General features: G+C 37.9%; 1 protein-coding gene across 10 annotated transcripts in view; it reads right to left on the reverse strand.

The window, feature by feature from the left end:
• Positions 1-18,984, reverse strand: part of OSBPL6 (oxysterol binding protein like 6) — a 209,423-nt gene that overhangs the window by 44,407 nt on the left and 146,032 nt on the right. For 4 of the 10 annotated variants that reach the window (XM_050750532.1, XM_050750531.1, XM_050750535.1 and 1 more), the window contains exons 9-13: positions 17,289-17,421; positions 14,595-14,698; positions 13,920-14,012; positions 9,270-9,344; positions 4,267-4,432 (exon numbers count right to left, since the gene is read on the reverse strand). In XM_050750532.1, coding sequence (XP_050606489.1) covers positions 4,267-4,432; positions 9,270-9,344; positions 13,920-14,012; positions 14,595-14,698; positions 17,289-17,421 — 571 coding nt within the window. The remainder of the gene's footprint in view (positions 1-4,266; positions 4,433-9,269; positions 9,345-13,919; positions 14,013-14,594; positions 14,699-17,288; positions 17,422-18,984) is intronic. The other 6 variants (XM_050750539.1, XM_050750537.1, XM_050750536.1 and 3 more) reach the window with 3 other exon arrangements.

Consider the following 18,984-nt stretch of genomic DNA (forward strand, 5'->3'; position numbering starts at 1 on the left):
CTTACAATTTGGCATGTTTTTGCAGTGGCCAGTACCGGTTGTTTCTTTCCATGTTTAGTGCTTCCTTCAAGAGCTCTTGCAAGGCAGGCCTGGTGTTGACAAAATCTCTCAGCATTTGCTTGTCTGTAAGGGATTTTATTTCTCCTTCACTTATGAAGCTTAGTTTGGCTGGATATGAAATTCTGGGTTGAAAATTCTTTTCTTTAAGAATCTTGAATATTGGCCCCTACTCTCTTCTGGTTTGTAGGGTTTCTGCTGAGAGATCCACTGTTAGCCTGATGGGATTCTCTTTGTGGGTAACCGGACCTTTCTCTCTGGCTGTGCTTAACATTTTTTCCTTCATTTCAACCTTGGTGAATCTGACAATTACTTGTCTTGGGGTTACTCTTCTCGAGGAGTATCTTTGTGGTGTTCTCTGTATTTCCTGAATTTGAATGTTGGCCTGACTTGCTAGGTTGGGGAAGTTCTCCTGGATAATATCCTGAAGAGTATTTTCCAGCTTGGTTCCATTACTCCGTCACTTTCAGGTACACTTATCAAGTGTAGATTTGGTCTTTTCACATAGTCCCATATATCTTGGAGACTTTGTTTGTTTCTTTTCACTCTTTTTTCTCTAACCTTGTCTTCTTGCTTTATTTCATTAATTTGATCTTCAATCACTGATACCCTTTCTTCCACTTGATTGAATTGGCTATTGAAGCTTGTGCATGTGTCACGAAGTTCTCGTGCCATGGTTTTCAGCTCCATCAGGTCATTTAAGGTCTTCTCTACACTATTTATTCTAGTTAGCCATTCACCTAACCTTTTTTCAAGGTTTTTAGCTTCCTTGTGATGGGTTAGAACATGCTCCTTTAGCTTGGAGAAGTTTGTTATTACTGACCTTCTAAAGCCTACTTATGCCAACTCATAAAAGTCATTCTCTGTCTAGCTTTGTTCCATTGCTGGCAAGGAGTTGTGATCCTTTGGAGGAGAAGAGGTGCTCTGGCTGTTAGAATTTTCAGCTTTTCTGCTATGGTTTCTCCCCATCTTTGTGGTTTTATCCACCTTTGGTCTTTGATGTTGGTGACCTACAAACAGGGTTTTGGTGTAGATGACCCTTTTGTTGATGTTGATGCTATTCCTTTCTGTTTGTTAGTTTTCCTTCTAACAGTCAGGTTCCTCAGCTTCTGGTCTGTTGGAGTTTGCTGGAGGTGCACTCCAGACCATTTGACTGGGTATCAACAGTGGAGGCTGCAGAACAGCAAATATTGCTGCCTGATCCTTCCTCTGGAAGCTTCATCCCAGAGAGGCACCCACCTATATGAGGTGTCTGTTGGCCCCTACTGGGAGGTGTTTCCCAGTTAGGCTACATGGGGGTCAGGGACCCACTTGAGGAGGCAGTCTGTCTGTTCTCAGAGTTCAAACGCCATGCTGGGAGAGCCACTGCTCTCTTCAGAACTGTCAGACAGGGAAGTTTAAGTCTCCAGAAGTTGTCTGCTGCCTTTTACTTAGCTATGTCCTGCCCACAGAGGTGGAGTCTATAGAGGGAGTAGGCCTTGCTGAGCTGCGGTGGGCTCTGCCCAGTTCGAGCTTCCTGGCTGCTTTGTTTACCCACTCAAGCCTCAGCAATGGTGGACGCCCCTCCCCCAGCCAGGCTGCCGCTTCACAGTTCGATCTCAGACTGCTGTGCTAGCAGTGAGCGAGGCTTTGTGGGTGTGGGACCCACCAAGCCAGGCATGGGAGAGAATCTCCTTGTCTGCCGGTTGCCAAGACCTTGGGAAAAGCGCAGTATTTGGGTGGGAGTGTCCCGTTTTTCCAGGTACAGTCTGTCATGCCTTCCCTTGGCTAGGAAAGGGAAATCCCCTGACCCCTTGCATTTCCTGGGAGAGGTGATGCCCTGCCCTGCTTTGGCTCACCCTTCGTGGGCTGCACCCACTGTCCAACCAGTCCCAGTGAGATGAACCAGATACCTCAGTTGGAAATGCAGAAATCACCCATTTTCTGTGTTGATCACGCTGGGAGCTGCAGACTGGAGTTGTTCCTATTCTGCCATCTTGGAATGGAGTGCCCATGTGAATTTTATTGTTGTTTTCCCTATATCTTGGAAGAGTGTCATTAGCATTTTGATAGGAATTATATTGAATCTGTATATTTCTTTAGGTAGTATGAACTTTTTTTAGCTGTTATTTTAGGTTTAGAGGTAACAGGTGAAGGTTTGTTACATAGGTAAACATGTGTCATGCGGGTTCATTGTACAGATTATTTCACTACTCAAGTATTAAGCCCAGTACCCAATAGTTATCTTCTCTGTTCCTCTCCCTCCTCCCACCCTCCACCCTCAAATAGGCTCCAGTGTTTTTTGCTTGTGTTTCTTCTTTGTGTTCATAAGTTGTTGTCATTTAGCCCCCACTTGTAGTGAGAACACGTGGTATTTGGTTTTCTATTCCTGCATTAGTTTGCTGAGGATAATAACCTCTAGCTCTATCCATTTTCCTGCAAAACACATGATCTTGTTCTTTTTTATGGCTGCAAGTATGAACATTCTAACAACATAACTTTTTGATCCATGAGCATGAAATATCTTTTATTTGTGTCCTCTTTAATTTCTTTCATCATTTTTTTTTATAGTTCTCAGTGTACAGGTTTTTCAACTCCTTGGTTAAATTTATTCCTAAGTATTTTATTTTGTCATAAATAGGATTGATCTTGATTTCTTTTTCAGCTATGTTGTTATTCATGTATAGAATAACAGGGTTTTGTATGTTCATTGTATATCCTGCAACTTTAATGAATTCATTCATTAGCTCTAACAGTTTCTTGGTGGCATCTTTGGGGTTTTCTAAACATAGGATCATGTCATCTGCAAATAGAGATCATTTTACTTTTTCCTTTCTGATTTGGATACCTTTTATTTCTTTTTGTTGTCTAATTGCTCTTGATAGTACTTCCAGTACCATGTTGAATAGAAGCAGGAGGAGTGGGCCACCTTGCCTTATACCAGATCTTAGAGGAAAAGCTTTCCATTTCTCCCCACTAAGTGATGTTAGCTGTGTGTTTTTCATAAACAGCCTTTATTATAATCTGTTGAGAAACTTTCCTTCTATACTTAAACCATTAAGAGTTCTTTTTAATCAAGAAAGGGTATTGAACTTTGACATATGCTTTTTCTGCAAATGACATGATTATGTGGTTTTTTTCTTTCAGTTGGTTAATGTGATGTATCATTCAACAGAAGCTTTAAAACTCTGTTGATACTTGGATTTCCTAGAAGCTTCAGAATTGCAACCAAATACACAAAGTTTTCCTGGGCCTGCCTTCCAAAGTACCATCTTCCCTTAGCAGCTGTGCCATACTCATATATTCAACTCCCGCATTTGTGGTCACACTCTACCTTTTGCACCTCCTTCCCCAAAGTAGAAGTTACTGGTTATAAATCAATGCTGTTACATAAACAAATTAATATTGCTCTCGTCTTCTTTATGTTAAATTTTCAATGAGGCTTGTTGTGTAAATTAAATTGTTATCATCAGCCACAGAGCATAAAGAAGAGGCTCAAATGTGGAATCAATTTCCCCTCAAATCTGAGCTGGCCTATAGTGCTTTGACCAATAGAATACAATGGAAGTAGAATGCTACACCAGTTCCAGAGCTGGCCTTGAAGAGGACGAGCAGCTTCCACTGCCAGGCTCTTGGAACCCTAAACTGCCATGGAGAGGAAGGGGGCATAGTTGTGTGCAGCCTTCCAGCTGTCCTGCCAACATGCTAGGCACAGGAGGGAAGCCACCTTGGGTCTTTCAGCCCAGTTCAACCTGCAGCCGAATCCTAGTGACTGGGGCTAGTCAAAGACACGTGGCTCAGAGGTTTCGCTGCTTAGCTGAGCCCTGCCTGAATTCCCGACCCACAAATTGTAAAGTCCAATAAATGAGTATTATTTAATAAAAAAATAAATAAACAGAATCTAAAGAGAACCAATAAATACATATTAAATGATAACTAAGACACACTGAAAAAAACGTTGAGTAGTAGTATCTTGCCAGATTGTGTATAATTTATTTATCTCCCACCCCCATGGCACTTTCTTTCTTTCGTCAAAACTGTAAACCTGTGATGTGTGATCTTCCAACAGGCAAGCATCATGTCCTGTTGCATTTTTGTATTTAGAACTTCAACCACTATATGAAACCATTTAGTCTTTCTATCATTACCACAAAGACAAAGATAAAAGAACAAAGGATAATCTTTCATCAAAGAGAGCTTCTTTAAAGGGCGCATTATTTTTGTTATTACCTTTCTGTGCGATTAGACAAAATTCTTCTTGCAGCTTTGTATAATCTGTTGAACTTTCCAGAGGGTCAGTGAGGTGGCTAGGGGGAGTCTGAAATTCAATATCTGCACAAAGGTTGGGGTTGGAGGAATGCAAGCGAACTGGTGACATGGTAGCACTGAAAGGAACCTGAAAGGGGAAGACACAAATTATTAAAGAGCAACAGTGCATTGTTTCACATTCTCCTACACAGAAAAGACCTCTCCCATTCTTCAAAATAATAGATTCCTCTCTGATAACACACTTGGAGACACTCAGTACTCATTTATTTTGCAGGCGGTTGGGGCGGGAAGAGGGAGTCTCATTTCCCATTGTTGATTTAGAACTGCCACAAACTCACCGATTTTTCACTGTTACAGAGAGAAATGACTACAGAATGACAGGAATAAAAGACATAATCTCAGGCAAGCTTAAACTCTGAACTCATACTTGCACCTCAAAAATAACTGGCAGAAAAACAGCAGTCTGAACTGTGATGTAGCTGACCTTCTCTTAACAGTCTGGACTATCTGAGCCTGGAGCAGGATCTTACTAAACCTGTAAAATTCAAGAGATGCATATACCGGAAGATTCACTTACTCTGTAGCCATTAAATAAAAAACAAATCAGGCTTAATAGTAAATACAGTAATGGCTTAAAGAGACTCACACTTATTTTGGAAATTGACTTATTAAATTTTATATTAGTAAATGAAATTATATTATATAAATCACTGTGGTTTACCTTTGTATGTTACACACAACTCTATTACATATATGCACATGGTTCATGAACCGGCCAATACTGAGAAGCAGTAAGTAGAAAAAGTCATATTACTATAGATTTTTCCACATGGCTAGAGGTACTTCCTTGCCCAGGCTGGATACGGACTAGGCTCCTGATGGGTGGAGGCAAAGCACCTTTTCCTCCCCTTTAAGAAGGCTTTACCCAAACATTACAAATGTCAGTCAAACATTCCTGGAAAGAAAAATACCAATTCTTCCTGCAAATCAGATCACAAACAACTTCTCCTTAATTCTTATTGCACAGATGTGCATTCAATTATTTTCAAGAACCAGACTCTTAGACTCCACCACAGGTTGGAATTTTGTGTAACCGATAGGATAATTCACACCCCCTAGCTAACGGGGAATGTGCTGTGGGAGGAAGGAACCACTACCCTCTGACGGATATGTATGTCAGGACCTCTTCTTTTTTAATTTTTTGGTTTTTGCTTTAAAATTCCTAACATATTTGGTGAGAGAAAGGGGGAAGGAGAAGAGGGCACGTTTTCTCCGAGGATTTAGAGGACAAATGGAAGAGATGGAAAGAACCAAAATATCTGGCCTGAGCTGCAGGTTGAGGGCAGTTGAGACAGAGCATCCTTCTGATGCAGCATTGTCCTGGCAGGGATTTATTTCTCTTAAAAGATATCCAAGACTTACTGGGGAAGAAAGTGAGCATGAAGCTTTCCCCCCAAATTCAGCTAAGCTAAGCATGTTAATATATGTTATTTGAAGCATTTGGTATCTGGAGTCATCAAAGGAACCCTACCTCATCTTCTTTGGAGAACTTGGCTACACTGGGCTGGGAGATGATTGTTAAACAGCTTGTTTATCAATATTATCAGGCTGAAAAGTTCTGTCTATTCTAGATTTGAGACCCAGAAGTGGCCAATAAGCCATTTAAGAAAACGGAGTGCTGGGGTTCAATACTCTGCTGGAATCCTGTCCAGGTAACTTAATAATAACAAGGACTGAGGACCTTTTAGGATACGTACAAAGGAATGGTATTTATGTGGCAGGATGTCAGAAGATAGAGAAAGGAAGTTCTGACCCTAACTGTGGTGATGCTAAATCTAGAAAGAGCAGTCAGCCCCTTGAGGGACACAGAATCCATGGAAAAGTTGCTGGAGATTAGGATGTCATGGGGAGAGACTCTGAGTGAAAAAAATAGGTAGATCTGAGAGTTTTCAGAATTAATGATACAGTTTTCTGATATAAGGAACTAGAACAGCATTAAGAAAAATAAATGTGGGTCTTTGGTAATATGTTGAGCATCATGGAAAAGGATTTTTATCTGCATTCAGGTGCCTTCAACACTCCAAGGACTCACATGGCTTGGAAAAGGAGTCTCTTCCTTGAGCGGGTGAGGAGTGGGGTCATGAGAGTTGGCGGGAAGCTTATATAGAGGCCATTATGCAGTAAAAACCCAGGGACTCCAGGAAGGACCCAGACTTGTCCCTGAGATAAATTATTATTCCTCTATTAAATGTTGGAGTCAGATGCTGAGAAGAAAAACATAAGTTACAAATTTATACTTTGAACATAATGGAAACTTAAACTGGCTATTAAAACAGTAAAAGTGGTTTTGCATATTACCCATAGGGAAAGAGACTTGAATGTTCCATTCAAATTGCAATCAGATGGTTCCCTGGGAAATTGAGAACTAATCTTCATATACTTCTGACTGAAAATGTTTATATATTGGTATACCTTTTTTTGTTAAAAAGAAGTATGTAGAATGGGTCATTTTAATTGAGGACTTTTCAGAATACAAATTGGGATGTATTAATCTAACCCTAATTGAATATCTGTTCAGACCGGGGACTTATTTACTCAGCTTTTTATTCATCAATTTGAGTATTATGGGATTCAAAAATCTAAGTGGTAACTGGTTTCTCTGTCAGTGATGGTTGGAGTGCAAGCTGCCTACAGCTCTCCATGTTTATATCTGAGAACCCTCAACACTCAATTTGGGCCTTTCTACCTTGTGCAGGAAAGAAATTCAAGGCCTTCTTGTAAGTCCTATGACAGGAGGGAAGCCTGATCCTAGAATATTCTGGTAGCATTAGGAGATGCTCTTAACACCTGTCCATGAAGAAGTCAAAAGCGAAATGAGTTGACAATGGAGTTGCTGACAGTGAAATTCAGCAGTGGTAGACATGAAAGTCTACACAGTAGGTCTAAGATAGATACTATGCTTACAGGACTCATCAAGCCAGTGGGAAAAGTCTCCTGCTGTTGCTATTCTGCACTATGTGTACAGGCATTCTTTGAGGGTACTGACTGCATTGGGATCCTCAGTGTTCTTCCATGGGGAAGAGCCAGTATTTCTCTTTTTCCAGTCTCCTGTTCTGTTGGGTCTGGCTGCTGTTGTGAGTTGGCTATTCTGAATGCTAGCGCTAAGAGTCATCAAGAATAAATTTCTGAAACATCTGCTAGATGTTGCGGCATTTTGGTATGGAGACAAAGCTATAGATCCTGGAGTAGCCAGTCCCCCTAGTTATTCCTGAATACATTATTAAATGTTGCCAGTAGCTTTTCTTACTACATGCCACTAAGTTTTTCTCATAACTTCTATAGTCACAGCTAACCTGGGAGGTGGGCATTAATGATTTCTTCTTTTAAAAGCTCTTTCTCTTCTACTGCCAGTTTTAAAAATATGAACCCATTCTATTCAAATAGGTACTAATCTCAGTTTTATTATATTCACTGTATGTATCTGCAATTTAAAAAATTAACACAGAAGAGACAATCACTTCTCTGCATGGCATCTTAGATGTATATTGCTTAAGAAAACAGTGTTTTCATAAAATGATGGACTGTTCCTTTCCATACTAAGTTGTTATCTCTAATAACCATGTGTATTTATTAATTTTATAAATGGAAAATTACCTTTAATAATATTGAACTGATTATATGTGCATCTATTGTCAGAATCTGTTACCACATCAGTGTCATGGGATTTATTCATCTGCATTTGAATACATGCATAAGATATACATGGACCATGAAAGCTATTTCAATAATTTGTTTGTTCAAATGTTTACAAAACTGTGAGTTTAAGAGTCAGTTCCCTAATAAATTCCAAGTCACTGGTTCATTTCATAATCAAAAGCAAATTTGTTTCTCAGTCTAGCTAAACACCCAGATATAAGGCAAGAGCCAATTACTAATCATAAAGTAGAAAGCCACCAATCCTCACATCAGCATCCATTCTCCTGTAATGCAGCCAAAACTTTTTCATATTTTTTTCAGCAATTCTAGTCTTCAAATACATTCCACCCTTAGTGACAGCAAGACTGTTGTTAATTAAGGAAGTATTATCTAATAGCCAAAAAACTAACATCTATGATTGCTATGAACTCAGTAAACTATACTTTATGAAGTTCATAGGCTCTCATGATTACACAAATTTTTTAATTGACTTTTATCCAGCAAGGAGTTCTTGTGTTTTGATACTCTATTTTATATTCTGTAGACAAGTCATTCACTATCCATTTGCCTTATCTACCTCAGTATGTTCTCTACTCTCCTTATATCCATTCTATTTTCTCTCAGAAAAAAAAAAAAAAAAAAGCCTCTAGATATGGATTAAATACCATAAAACTGTCTTTATTTTTGTCATTTCCACACTACAATTTCTAATTTTCATGTCAATATTCTCTTCAGAAAACAATTTTCCCTTGCTAAGTGTAACTTGGGTAGCCATTTAGAGATGACAGCAAAATTCACCTTTTCTTACCCTCTCATTTCTTTATTCTCACATCCTTTTCAAATAGTCACACTGCTACAAAAAAAAGCACAATTTATGTCTGTAGTAACATGACTTTTCTTAGGAAAAGAGAAATTAGTTAGCAAAAGTTCCAATATCAGTATGGTAAAAAAGAAAAAAAAACAATATAATTTAAGGAAAGCTCACATCATGGGGCACTGCACTCAATTTTGCAAATTTGACTTAAATTATGTCTTCACGTATAGCAAAAGAACTGGATTATATAATAGTTCTCCACTGTAAAAAGGAATACCCGTGTTTGACTCCTGCCATGCAAAGACAGCCAGAGAACATGCGAAAGCTATGCTGCCATGATTGGGCTACAGGTGACACCATCACACACCAGTGGCACCATCAGGACAAGGGGGTCACCCTTGTACACAGGTTTTCATTCTTATTAAACTCCCACTTGAGATTGAAATCCACTCACTGTTGTAGCCACTGCTGCCGCTAGCCTCTGCCGGCGCCGAGTTGTGCTGAACTGGCCCTTCACAGGTGGCCCTTCCTGACAGTGAATGGGAGAAGAGAAGGGGGGAGGAAACACAGGACGGGGGAGGAAAGGATGGAAGATGGGAGGATGAAAGATAATCAGACAAGGAGAGGGACAGTTTTTAACTGAAGTCGACTTTTCTTAAATCAGCATCGAAAAGAGCTCACAGGGGCATTCATGCTATGAGAAATGTTCATTGCTGTCATTGCAGATTACTCAAACACCTGAATTCTATTTGCTGACTATAACTCACACCCCAAAAGGAGACGGAGTTATAAACTGATGGACAGCCTGCAATTTTAAGGTAAAATAAATATGCATACTGTTTTATTCATATGATATCATGTTATATGAAGTCAAAAGGTATTCAATAAATGGTAGCCAGGAAAACTAAGTTCAGGAAAAACTGATTAAATAATGTAGGAAGGCTAAAATGAACAGGTTGTAATGAGAGCCTCCTGATGGCCAGACAGAATTTTTTTTTTTTTTTAATTTCTTACTGGAAGAAAAAAAGTAAGGGAAGGGTATGAGGGTTCTTCAACTTCCTACTTAATCTCCTATTATACAGCTCACTATCTGGGACTCCACATCAGTAACAGTGCTGGGATTTTCAAGTCTAAGAATTTTCCAAGGAAGATGGCAGACCCCATAAGATCAGAAAAGAAAACTTAAGTTCCTCAGTGAGTGAGGACAATGCCTATAAAAATCAACTACGAAAACCTGAAAGCATAGTTTTCATTTAGTAATGCGCATCTATGTACAAACCAGTAGAAGAATCCTACAGCTTTCTTTCATTTTGTTTTTTTCCTCTTGGTGGATGGGATTAAGGGATGATGACATTTCCTTCTAATCATTCAACTTTGCCTCCATCTGACAGACCCTGACTCCTCAAGGTTGTGAGCAATATTTTTTTTTTTCTTTTTTGAGATAGGGTCTCACTCTGTTGCCCAGGCTGGAGTGCTGTGGCATGATCATGGCTCACTGCAGCCTTGAACTCCTGGCCTCAAGTGACCCTCCCACCTTGGCTTCCCAAAATGCTGGGATTACAGGCATGAGCCACCTTGCCCAGCCATGAGCAATAATTTCATTTCCAAATAATTAAGATATACTTTCTTAGAATCTCCTAACAGCCCAGATTGAAGAAACAGTAGGACTGCTTTAGTCTTTTTGGGATGTCAGAAAAATATTTTAAATTTTTCTATCTTTAAATCTTCAAAAAAGTTCCAAAATTACAATCTTATTTATTTTCCATCTTCATAAGTCTTCTGCATACATATACGTATATGTTTGTCATACACACACACACATAATCTGTTTTCCACAAAAATATTTTCTAGACAAAATCCTTCTTCCTTAATGTAGTAAAAGGACGAAGAACTTATTATCAGCCTTCAGTGTAATTTGAGCATCTATGAGATGCAGGACAGCTACACAGGAGCAACATAAGATCATCTGTCTGCTACTATGTACTTTCTACTATTCCCCATTCCCTTCAACGTCCAGGGATCTAGTATTTAATTCATATTATCAGCAACACAGGAGATCTAACAGCTCTTTCTTTCAAAATATTTCCTTCTTGCCTTCCTCTTACTTCATTTAAAACACAGCTGAATTGTTACTGCAAAATGGTATTGAGATTTTTATTCGAACCAGAAAGTTCGAAGTTAAGGAGGAAAGAAGAAATCCTTTTTCTAAAAGGTAGTCTCCACAGAACCTTCTAGGACAAATGCTGACTTCATGAGTTACATAATAGGAATTTCTGAGGCCAACTACCCAATAGTTTCCAGTAGAAACAAGGCCATACTGGTCTAGAATTTAACCTTCTCATTTAAATCAATAGCACAATCTAACCTACACAAGAATAAGCAATCAAACATCCAGTATAACATGTTTTTCATTTTAACTTTCTTGTGGTCAATTTTTTTAATGACCTACTTTATAATTTTTTTCAAAATGACAACTACTATGGAATACTGAGTACAAAGTTCAGTAACACAACATCGATAACAACAACAGCAGCAACAATACCACAACCACCACCACTGGACGGTCTGGGCACCCTCCCAATGGCTGTCGTACTTAGTTACGAAGAAGACGGGGACAGAAAATGAACTCTCACCACTTGAGAGCCTCTCATATTGGCTGAAACATCAGCGAAAGTGGTTCGAGTGGTGAGATGATCGTTGACTCAAAACAAATGCTTGGACTCATTAGATAGAATTCCCATTATCAAAACATTTAAAACAGGAGGGGAAAAAGCTGGGTATAAGGAAGGAGAAAGTGGTGGGTATCTTTAATCCACTAGAGTAACATTAGATGCTATGCCTCTCTCTAGGCAAAATACTGAGTAGTAAAGATTTTCATGTTGGCATACTCATCCTAGATGAACTTATGATTCCCTAGCCAAGTGTGAATTTTGAAGGATCTTGGAGGAACTTCCCAGTAGTAGAGAACGAGTATCCTGAGGCTCCTGCAAGACCTGTTGGTTTGGGCAAGCAGAAAAGGTCCACGGATAGGACCCAGTTCTGCTGTGTTCCCCTTAAAATACCTTTTGTTTTAGTCCAGGTGGAAGTGGAGTTTCTCTGGGAATGATTAACAGCTTACTGCCATTCCTAAGTTTATTTGTTTCTTCTTGGAATTGGAACTAAATCTCCCACTTCGAAAAGGCAGTTGTCTTTGAGTGTCTTTGAGGGATTAGATGATTTCAATTTCCCTCAAAAATAACTCAACTAGAATTACAAAGGCCATTTTATTATCCTTAGCAAAGTCACAAGTCATAAATAAAAATTTAAAAACAAATGAACCACCCAAAGATGTGGCAGGAGTATGAATGAGTATTTTCTAGCTTTTTGGACATTTTCTCCTGATGACTCAAAAAAATCTTCATAACTTTTCTGTCTATGTAAAACCACAGGCTGAGAGGCTAGGTGGTATAGTTCCAGTTGCATTCTGTGTCCTTCAGAAAAAAAAAATAGTGATTTGGGGTCTCCGGTGGAGCTCCCAGATGCAGCAAGGTAGCTGGGACATTGCACTACAACTCACTGGGAACCAACCTGTCCAAGACAACAGCTCTGAACAAGAATGTGGTCAATAGCATAAACTATAGACACAAGATTAAAACAATATCTATTAACAAATGTACGTGTTCTTTCTTGTGATGCAGGCCTTCTTCAATTATTTTATTTAGGGGAATGATTCTTTTACTTATAAAAATGAGTCTTGTTCTTGGCTTTGACTCAGACACCACACTTAAAACAAACAAACAAACAAAACTAGACACTCACAAGTTCAAAACCAATAAAACTGCCAAAAGCAATTTAAAGTAATTTTCTTGTGAAATCACTTGGCACATCTCTCCCTACAGTATTAATTTTATAAACAGAGGGGAAAACACACGGAAACGTACTGAGCAAATGAACACAAAAAGTTGTGTTCATTGAAGGTAGACATTCTAAATAAAAAAAAATAGGTATTAGTGCTTATGAAAATTTATTTTCAAATATATCAGATTAGCAAGCAAAGCAACAGTTTGTTATTTACACAGTCAGAATTGTAATACAAAGAATGTTATTAATGAAGTCAAAATTAGAGAAGAATTATTTTGTTAATTATTCAGAAGGGACTGAAGAATTCTGAAAAGTACTTCTTTCTATCTTTGCATTAGAATATAAATTTATTTGTATAATAATTTTAAAGAGTCAAATCATAAAGTCTAATCTTGACTGTGCAGGACAAGGGCCATTTATAATATGCATTCAGGATGAGAATAATGGAAATTCTAGTTTAAAAATCTGAAAGTAATATGGTTTATGACATAATCTACCATATTTTGAATCACTGAAACACAACAATATAAAAGGATCTTACTTTAAAAATGTCACTCATTTCAAATATGTAATTTATTTCAAATAAATTTCAAGTACATTTATTACAAGCTCTTAAGAATTTAGTTCAGATTTTAAGGTGATTGTTGAAAGCCAAATAATATCTATTTTTGAAGGATCATAGAATTTTACAGTTGAAAGAGAATTCAGAGCTTATTAAATAAACTCTATCACTTAGGAGCAAACGGAAGCTCAGGAAATTTAACAGAAATTTACAAAATTATACTGCCAGAAAATCACAGTGATTAGACTAGAATCTGGGTTTGTTGATTTCTAATCTATTGAACCTCCTACCCTTTTTCTTGATAGAAAAAATTTGGACAAGGCTGACACATAAAAGCCTCTTTTAATATCTAGTATTTTTAAATGAGTGTTCATTATAACCCACTAGATTTTCAATCTAGATTTTTAAGATAACTTTTTGTTAAAATATATTTTAATGGTTCAAAGGCTATAATTGAGAATAAAATGCCATTTTGAACACATATTGTATAATTTCAACCTTTCTTTTAAATCCTTCCCACTTATGCCAGAGTGAGAAAAATACAGAGATTTCCCACTGTTTTAGACAATGTGAGAGTTTGAAAAGCGCCAGCTTTAAAGCAGTTAAGTTACCCTTTCAATCTAACGCGCATTAACTGATGTATAAAGACTAGTACTTTAAAATTATGTAGAAACATGAATGAAGGAAAAGTAAAATCTGTACCTGCAGTTGTATTTTTGTATCTTTGCTGACACTTTTTGTTCTCCATCGTCTGGTGACCCGCTTGTCTTTCTTTGAAATATCTACACAGTTAGCCTACATTACACAAATAGTTAAAAGCAACAAAGTATTATTAAGTTCACACAGATGATACAGGTATAGACAAGAACACAGCAAGTTAGTAAAGGATCACTGTTAGAGCCTATAAGCAAACCAGCCAGGAGAGAAAGGCGTATTAGTTGCATAGTGGGCATTAAAAGCAGAGATAAGAACTTAATTATAAAATATATTTTTCTGATAAACAAAATAAATACAGGATTGGAAATCTCTAGCTTTGTTTTCTATATGAAAAGATAGTAATAATTCTGAGAGTATCTAAAGCATATCTTCAAAGCTACCATTTCCAATAGAACACAAACACGGAAGAATAATTCAGATACTGAATTTATTTATTCTGGCTAGTGTGTATTCAAATGTAAAACATTTTAAAATAATCATCTTAATTAACACACTGACACCGAGATTCAAAAAATATTAAAAATAACTCCAGAATATAAACAAATGTCTGTATCATAGTTATCTATCTTTAAATATTACCTTATATATTCATAGAACAACCCAATAAAGATTATAAATTAATATCCTTAGTCCTTTTACCAGCAGCAGGAATATGTTTACCTGCATGTCAGTAAAGTTAGGTGCTGACTGAGTTCTCTGAAGTATTTCCAAATTTTGCAGGAGTTTGCTAAGTTCCACAAGGTTTGACTGGCAATGTGCGAGATCTAATAAGAAATCATAAATAAAAATATGTTAAAATTGGTTAGGGAGCAGTGGTGATGATTGAAAAAAAGGGTCAATGCAAATTATGGCAAATATGAGTAGGCAGATCCATGTTTATATGATGAAGACACTGGCAGGGGGAACAAAACACCCTTTGCTGGTATAGAACCAAAAACCATTAATTATATTTCAAAGCTCACTCTCCTAAGTTAACAGCTATTAGTGCAGAAACCATGAAACTCTCCGTCACACTGTATGTGATCCCTTTTCTGCTCTGATAGCTTTTGCCACATGGGCAGCACACTCAAGTGAACTTCAGCAGTCCTGTGGTTTCATTGTTAGAAGCTTGTCTACCTGCTCCTCTAACATGCTTTAGAAGGTGGTTACCTGGAATTTGGGTAGCGTAAAAATCAAGTTCAGAAAACTAGGATGGAATACAGAATCAGTTAAACATATTTTCTTTAATTTAGCTCGCTAACAATGTTGAAATGAATGACTTTAAAATTTCTTAGAGACATTATATTAACGAAATCAGATTTTCAAAGTGCATTCGATGGTCCAGGAACATCATCATCACCTGGACATCAACTCATTCTGTCTGAATTAACATTTAGAATGAAGAAATGACTTTTAGGTTTTTTTTTTTTCTCCATTTTTTGGTGCATTTAGAACAAGAGAATATTCAAAAATCTATATAATAAAATATCACTCTTAAAAAAAAAACTGACCTTTAATATGTGAAATTAAACACGGTCAAGAATATTGGGCTGGGTGCGGTGGCTCACGCCTGTAATCCCAGCACTTCGGGAGGCAGAGGCGGGCAGATAACCTGAGGTCAGGAGTTCAAGACCAGCCTGGCCAACATGGTGAAACCCTGTCTCCACGAAAATTAGCCAGACATGATGGTGGGTGCCTGTAATCCCAGCTACTCGGAAGGCTGAGGCAGAAGAATCTCTTGAACCAGGGAGGCGGAGGTTGCAGTGAGCCAAGATAGCACCATTGCACTCCAGCCTGTGCCACAGAGCAAGACTCCGTCTCAAAAAAAAAAAAAAAAAAAAAAAAAAATTGAGTTACTTTTCTTATTTTTGTGGTCAGTTACTAAAATTTTCATTTCGAGCTTTCTATCTAGCAAATATTACATTCATACTCTCTAATAATTGTGATTATTCTATATAAATGGTGCTATATAAGCACAGAAATCTGGAATTGGGGCTGAAAACCATCAAAATTATATCCACCTTTTTTCTAACAGAATGAAAACAGAAGTTTGTGAATAGTTCAATTTAAGGCCAAGGACTCAAACTAAGTGTAAGGAGACATCAATTTAGATTTTTCAGTTGTAGTTTCCTTATCTGTCAGTGGTGATAGTAGTATTTAGCTCTCCTACCTGCTTACTGAGATGGTAGATGAGAAAGTTCTATGAAAGCCAGAAATGGTCTCTAAGGAATACTTATTGTGCGTGTCTCATCACCCCGCTACAGCCTTCACATGGACCATGCTACATCATTCTTTGTCACTTCCACTATTTACAATAACAAAGAGAGGAAATCATACTTTCACATAAAGTCTGGGATGTGGGTATCTCCGAAAGCTGATAAAAACGACAAAAAATGCTGCATACTTTGAGTCCACATGCTGGTAGAATAAGAAAAAATTCTTTTGGTTGGAGCACTAACATAGATTACCAAATTTTAATTTTTTTAAGTGAGAACACAAAAAAGTGATCTAATATCTGCTTTTATTACAATTTTATAAGGAAAAATAATCTGAAAAAAAAAATAGGCCCAATATCATCTTAGGATCATCTAAAAAAATAAACTAATTGAGACTTATTAAACACTCTCTGCATTGCCCTTGTTTTTCTCACTTTTGAAGGTCAAATGAAAACTCTCATAGAATGGAAATGGTCTGTACATCAAGTTTGAACCATTGTGCTCTGGTTAATTACGAGGGAGGTAAAGGTAAGAAGAGAGGAAGAGGCTCAGAGATGGCAATGTGAGGGAATCAGGTATTGGTTCAGAATATTGAATCACTGATCCATAGTGGAGCACACTAACAGGTAACTGTGGATATAAGATGCAGCATTTCACAACTTTGCCATTTATTGCCGAGTTGTCGGGAAACATACACCTGCTCCGTGCACAAGACAGAGCAGCAGAGAAGGCAGCTGTGGAAGTGACCTAGTGAGGAAGACAGAGCAGTGATTCTTGGGCTGTGGGCAGCATAGGCTCTCCTCGGGGGTTGCTCTTCTGTGTGACTGCCCCAGGTTCCAGAGCTAAAGAAGCCAGAAGGAACTGGTGAAGAGACAAGGAGAGAAGGCTGAAGTGGGTAGAAGTCAGGGGAAAGGCAAGAACCAGATTCAACTGCTGTGAGGGTGCAGGAGAACTGGCAGGTAAGGAGCCCAAGTCACGGCAGAGAGAAGGAGCTGGTGCATAAAGATAAGAACAAGGAGGAGAAAAAGTAAGAGCAAGGAAAGGTCAAGGCGATCAAGGCAATCAGGGTAAAAGATGTAGCACTCATAATTCACCGCTTTAGGTTTGGTTTCTTGTTTGGTTTTGGCTGACTCTCAGGCCACACAGGGGAAGAACTAACCTTCCGCACACCTGTCCATCTCTTCCGAGTCCTGTAACCAGGCTGCCACTTTACTCTGGCCAGTCGTGCAGGTTGCAGGGAGGCTATTGCTGCATGGTAAAGGGGACTGCCATGGAAAGCTGTTTGGTTGCATCTACGGCAAACAAAGATGAATTGTATGGTTATGAAACAGTACATTTCAATGATTAAAAAATACAAGTATCCTCAAGCCGTATTAACAAAGAAAGGAAGAAAATGCACAGTCAAAACATGGAAGAAGCTTCTTGGCTTAATGTGGTTTGTGCTTAGTGAGGGCGACATTCCTAAACAACAACCTCTCATTAAGTTGCCACCTCCATCATTCAGTGAAGGACAACATTTAAGTGTGTTGTATCTCATAGTCACAAGGACCTGCCAACTCAAATTCCCAGTAATTTTTAATCACTCAGTAAGTTGTATGTGCAGTGTCCTTACGGCAGTACTCTCAACTCATGATTTGTCTTTCCTTTCCAAAAGATTTCTGCACCCTTATGACCACTCAGGGTCTCCTCAACCACATGTGATTCCTAAACACATTATCCACCAGTAAGCAACCTTGCAATGCCTTGAATTCATATTGAAAATTATTTATAAAAAGACAGTCGTGGCAAGTTATTATCCATAGCTTTCCATTAAAGTTATTATCTACAGACTTTTCATTAAAAAGATTTTATGTGAAATATGTGAAAATTGTATTAAGTATAGAGATACTAAGGTGACTGCAGGAAACAGTGAAAAAGAAGAAACTTATTTCTTAAAAAACTGAAAGAATTTTAAAACTTTATAGTTGACTTTAATATTCAACTACAACTGAATTGTGTCTCTTCTAAATCATTACAAAGTGAATGACGCACATTCTTAGCAAACTCAGGCTTATTTATTCCCCACAGAGGGCCACAAACCAATTAACATTCAGGAGGCTCATAATTTGATATGTAGAAGGCAGGCAAAATGATAAAAAGCTCTTTTTACTCTTTATTGCATTTTGATAAATGTAATGGAAATGTTTCACTGAGTAGATCTTAGAGGTATGTCATTAACCAGAGTAACAGATCTGTTTTGAAAACCAGAGCTGAAGAAGTTTCTTATTTCAAGGCAAACAGTGGGGAGGATTTGATTTTAGTCTTCCATTCTCAGATATCACCCAAGTTATTTGATAAATAAGGGATGAAAATAACATATTTTCATCAATAAATTTAATAAATATTTTAATAAATTTAATACATAGGAGATAAAAATAATATATTTTCATCAATACTCTGTGCCAATGATGTAGGCAGAAGCTGGATGAACCAAAGAATAAACAATTTATATTTTTTAAAGATCTATTTGGAATACATTTCTCATTTAACGTGGACTAAATCTAGGATTTAGTTCTCTGGTGAGAACACAGGAGGCCAGAGAAACTCGGCACTTTCTTGGGCATCTGTAAGTTCCCAACCTTCCTGATGCCCTGAGCAGATGGTTCACTCCCTTTCTTATTTCAGAACTGGTTGGTATTAGGGTTAATCCAATATCCTATTCCTAGAGAAAAGATAATTAAACAGTCCTTGGCAAGGCTGCAACCAGAATGGAATAATGTGAGGTTTAAGGCCAGGTGTGTAATCTGGCCTGTAATCCCAGCACTTTGGGAGGCTGAGGTGGGCAGATCACTTGAGGTCAGGAGTTTGAGACCAGC

Source organism: Macaca thibetana, chromosome 12, assembly GCF_024542745.1.
Source record: "Macaca thibetana thibetana isolate TM-01 chromosome 12, ASM2454274v1, whole genome shotgun sequence".
In the NCBI taxonomy this organism is placed as follows: domain Eukaryota; kingdom Metazoa; phylum Chordata; class Mammalia; order Primates; family Cercopithecidae; genus Macaca; species Macaca thibetana.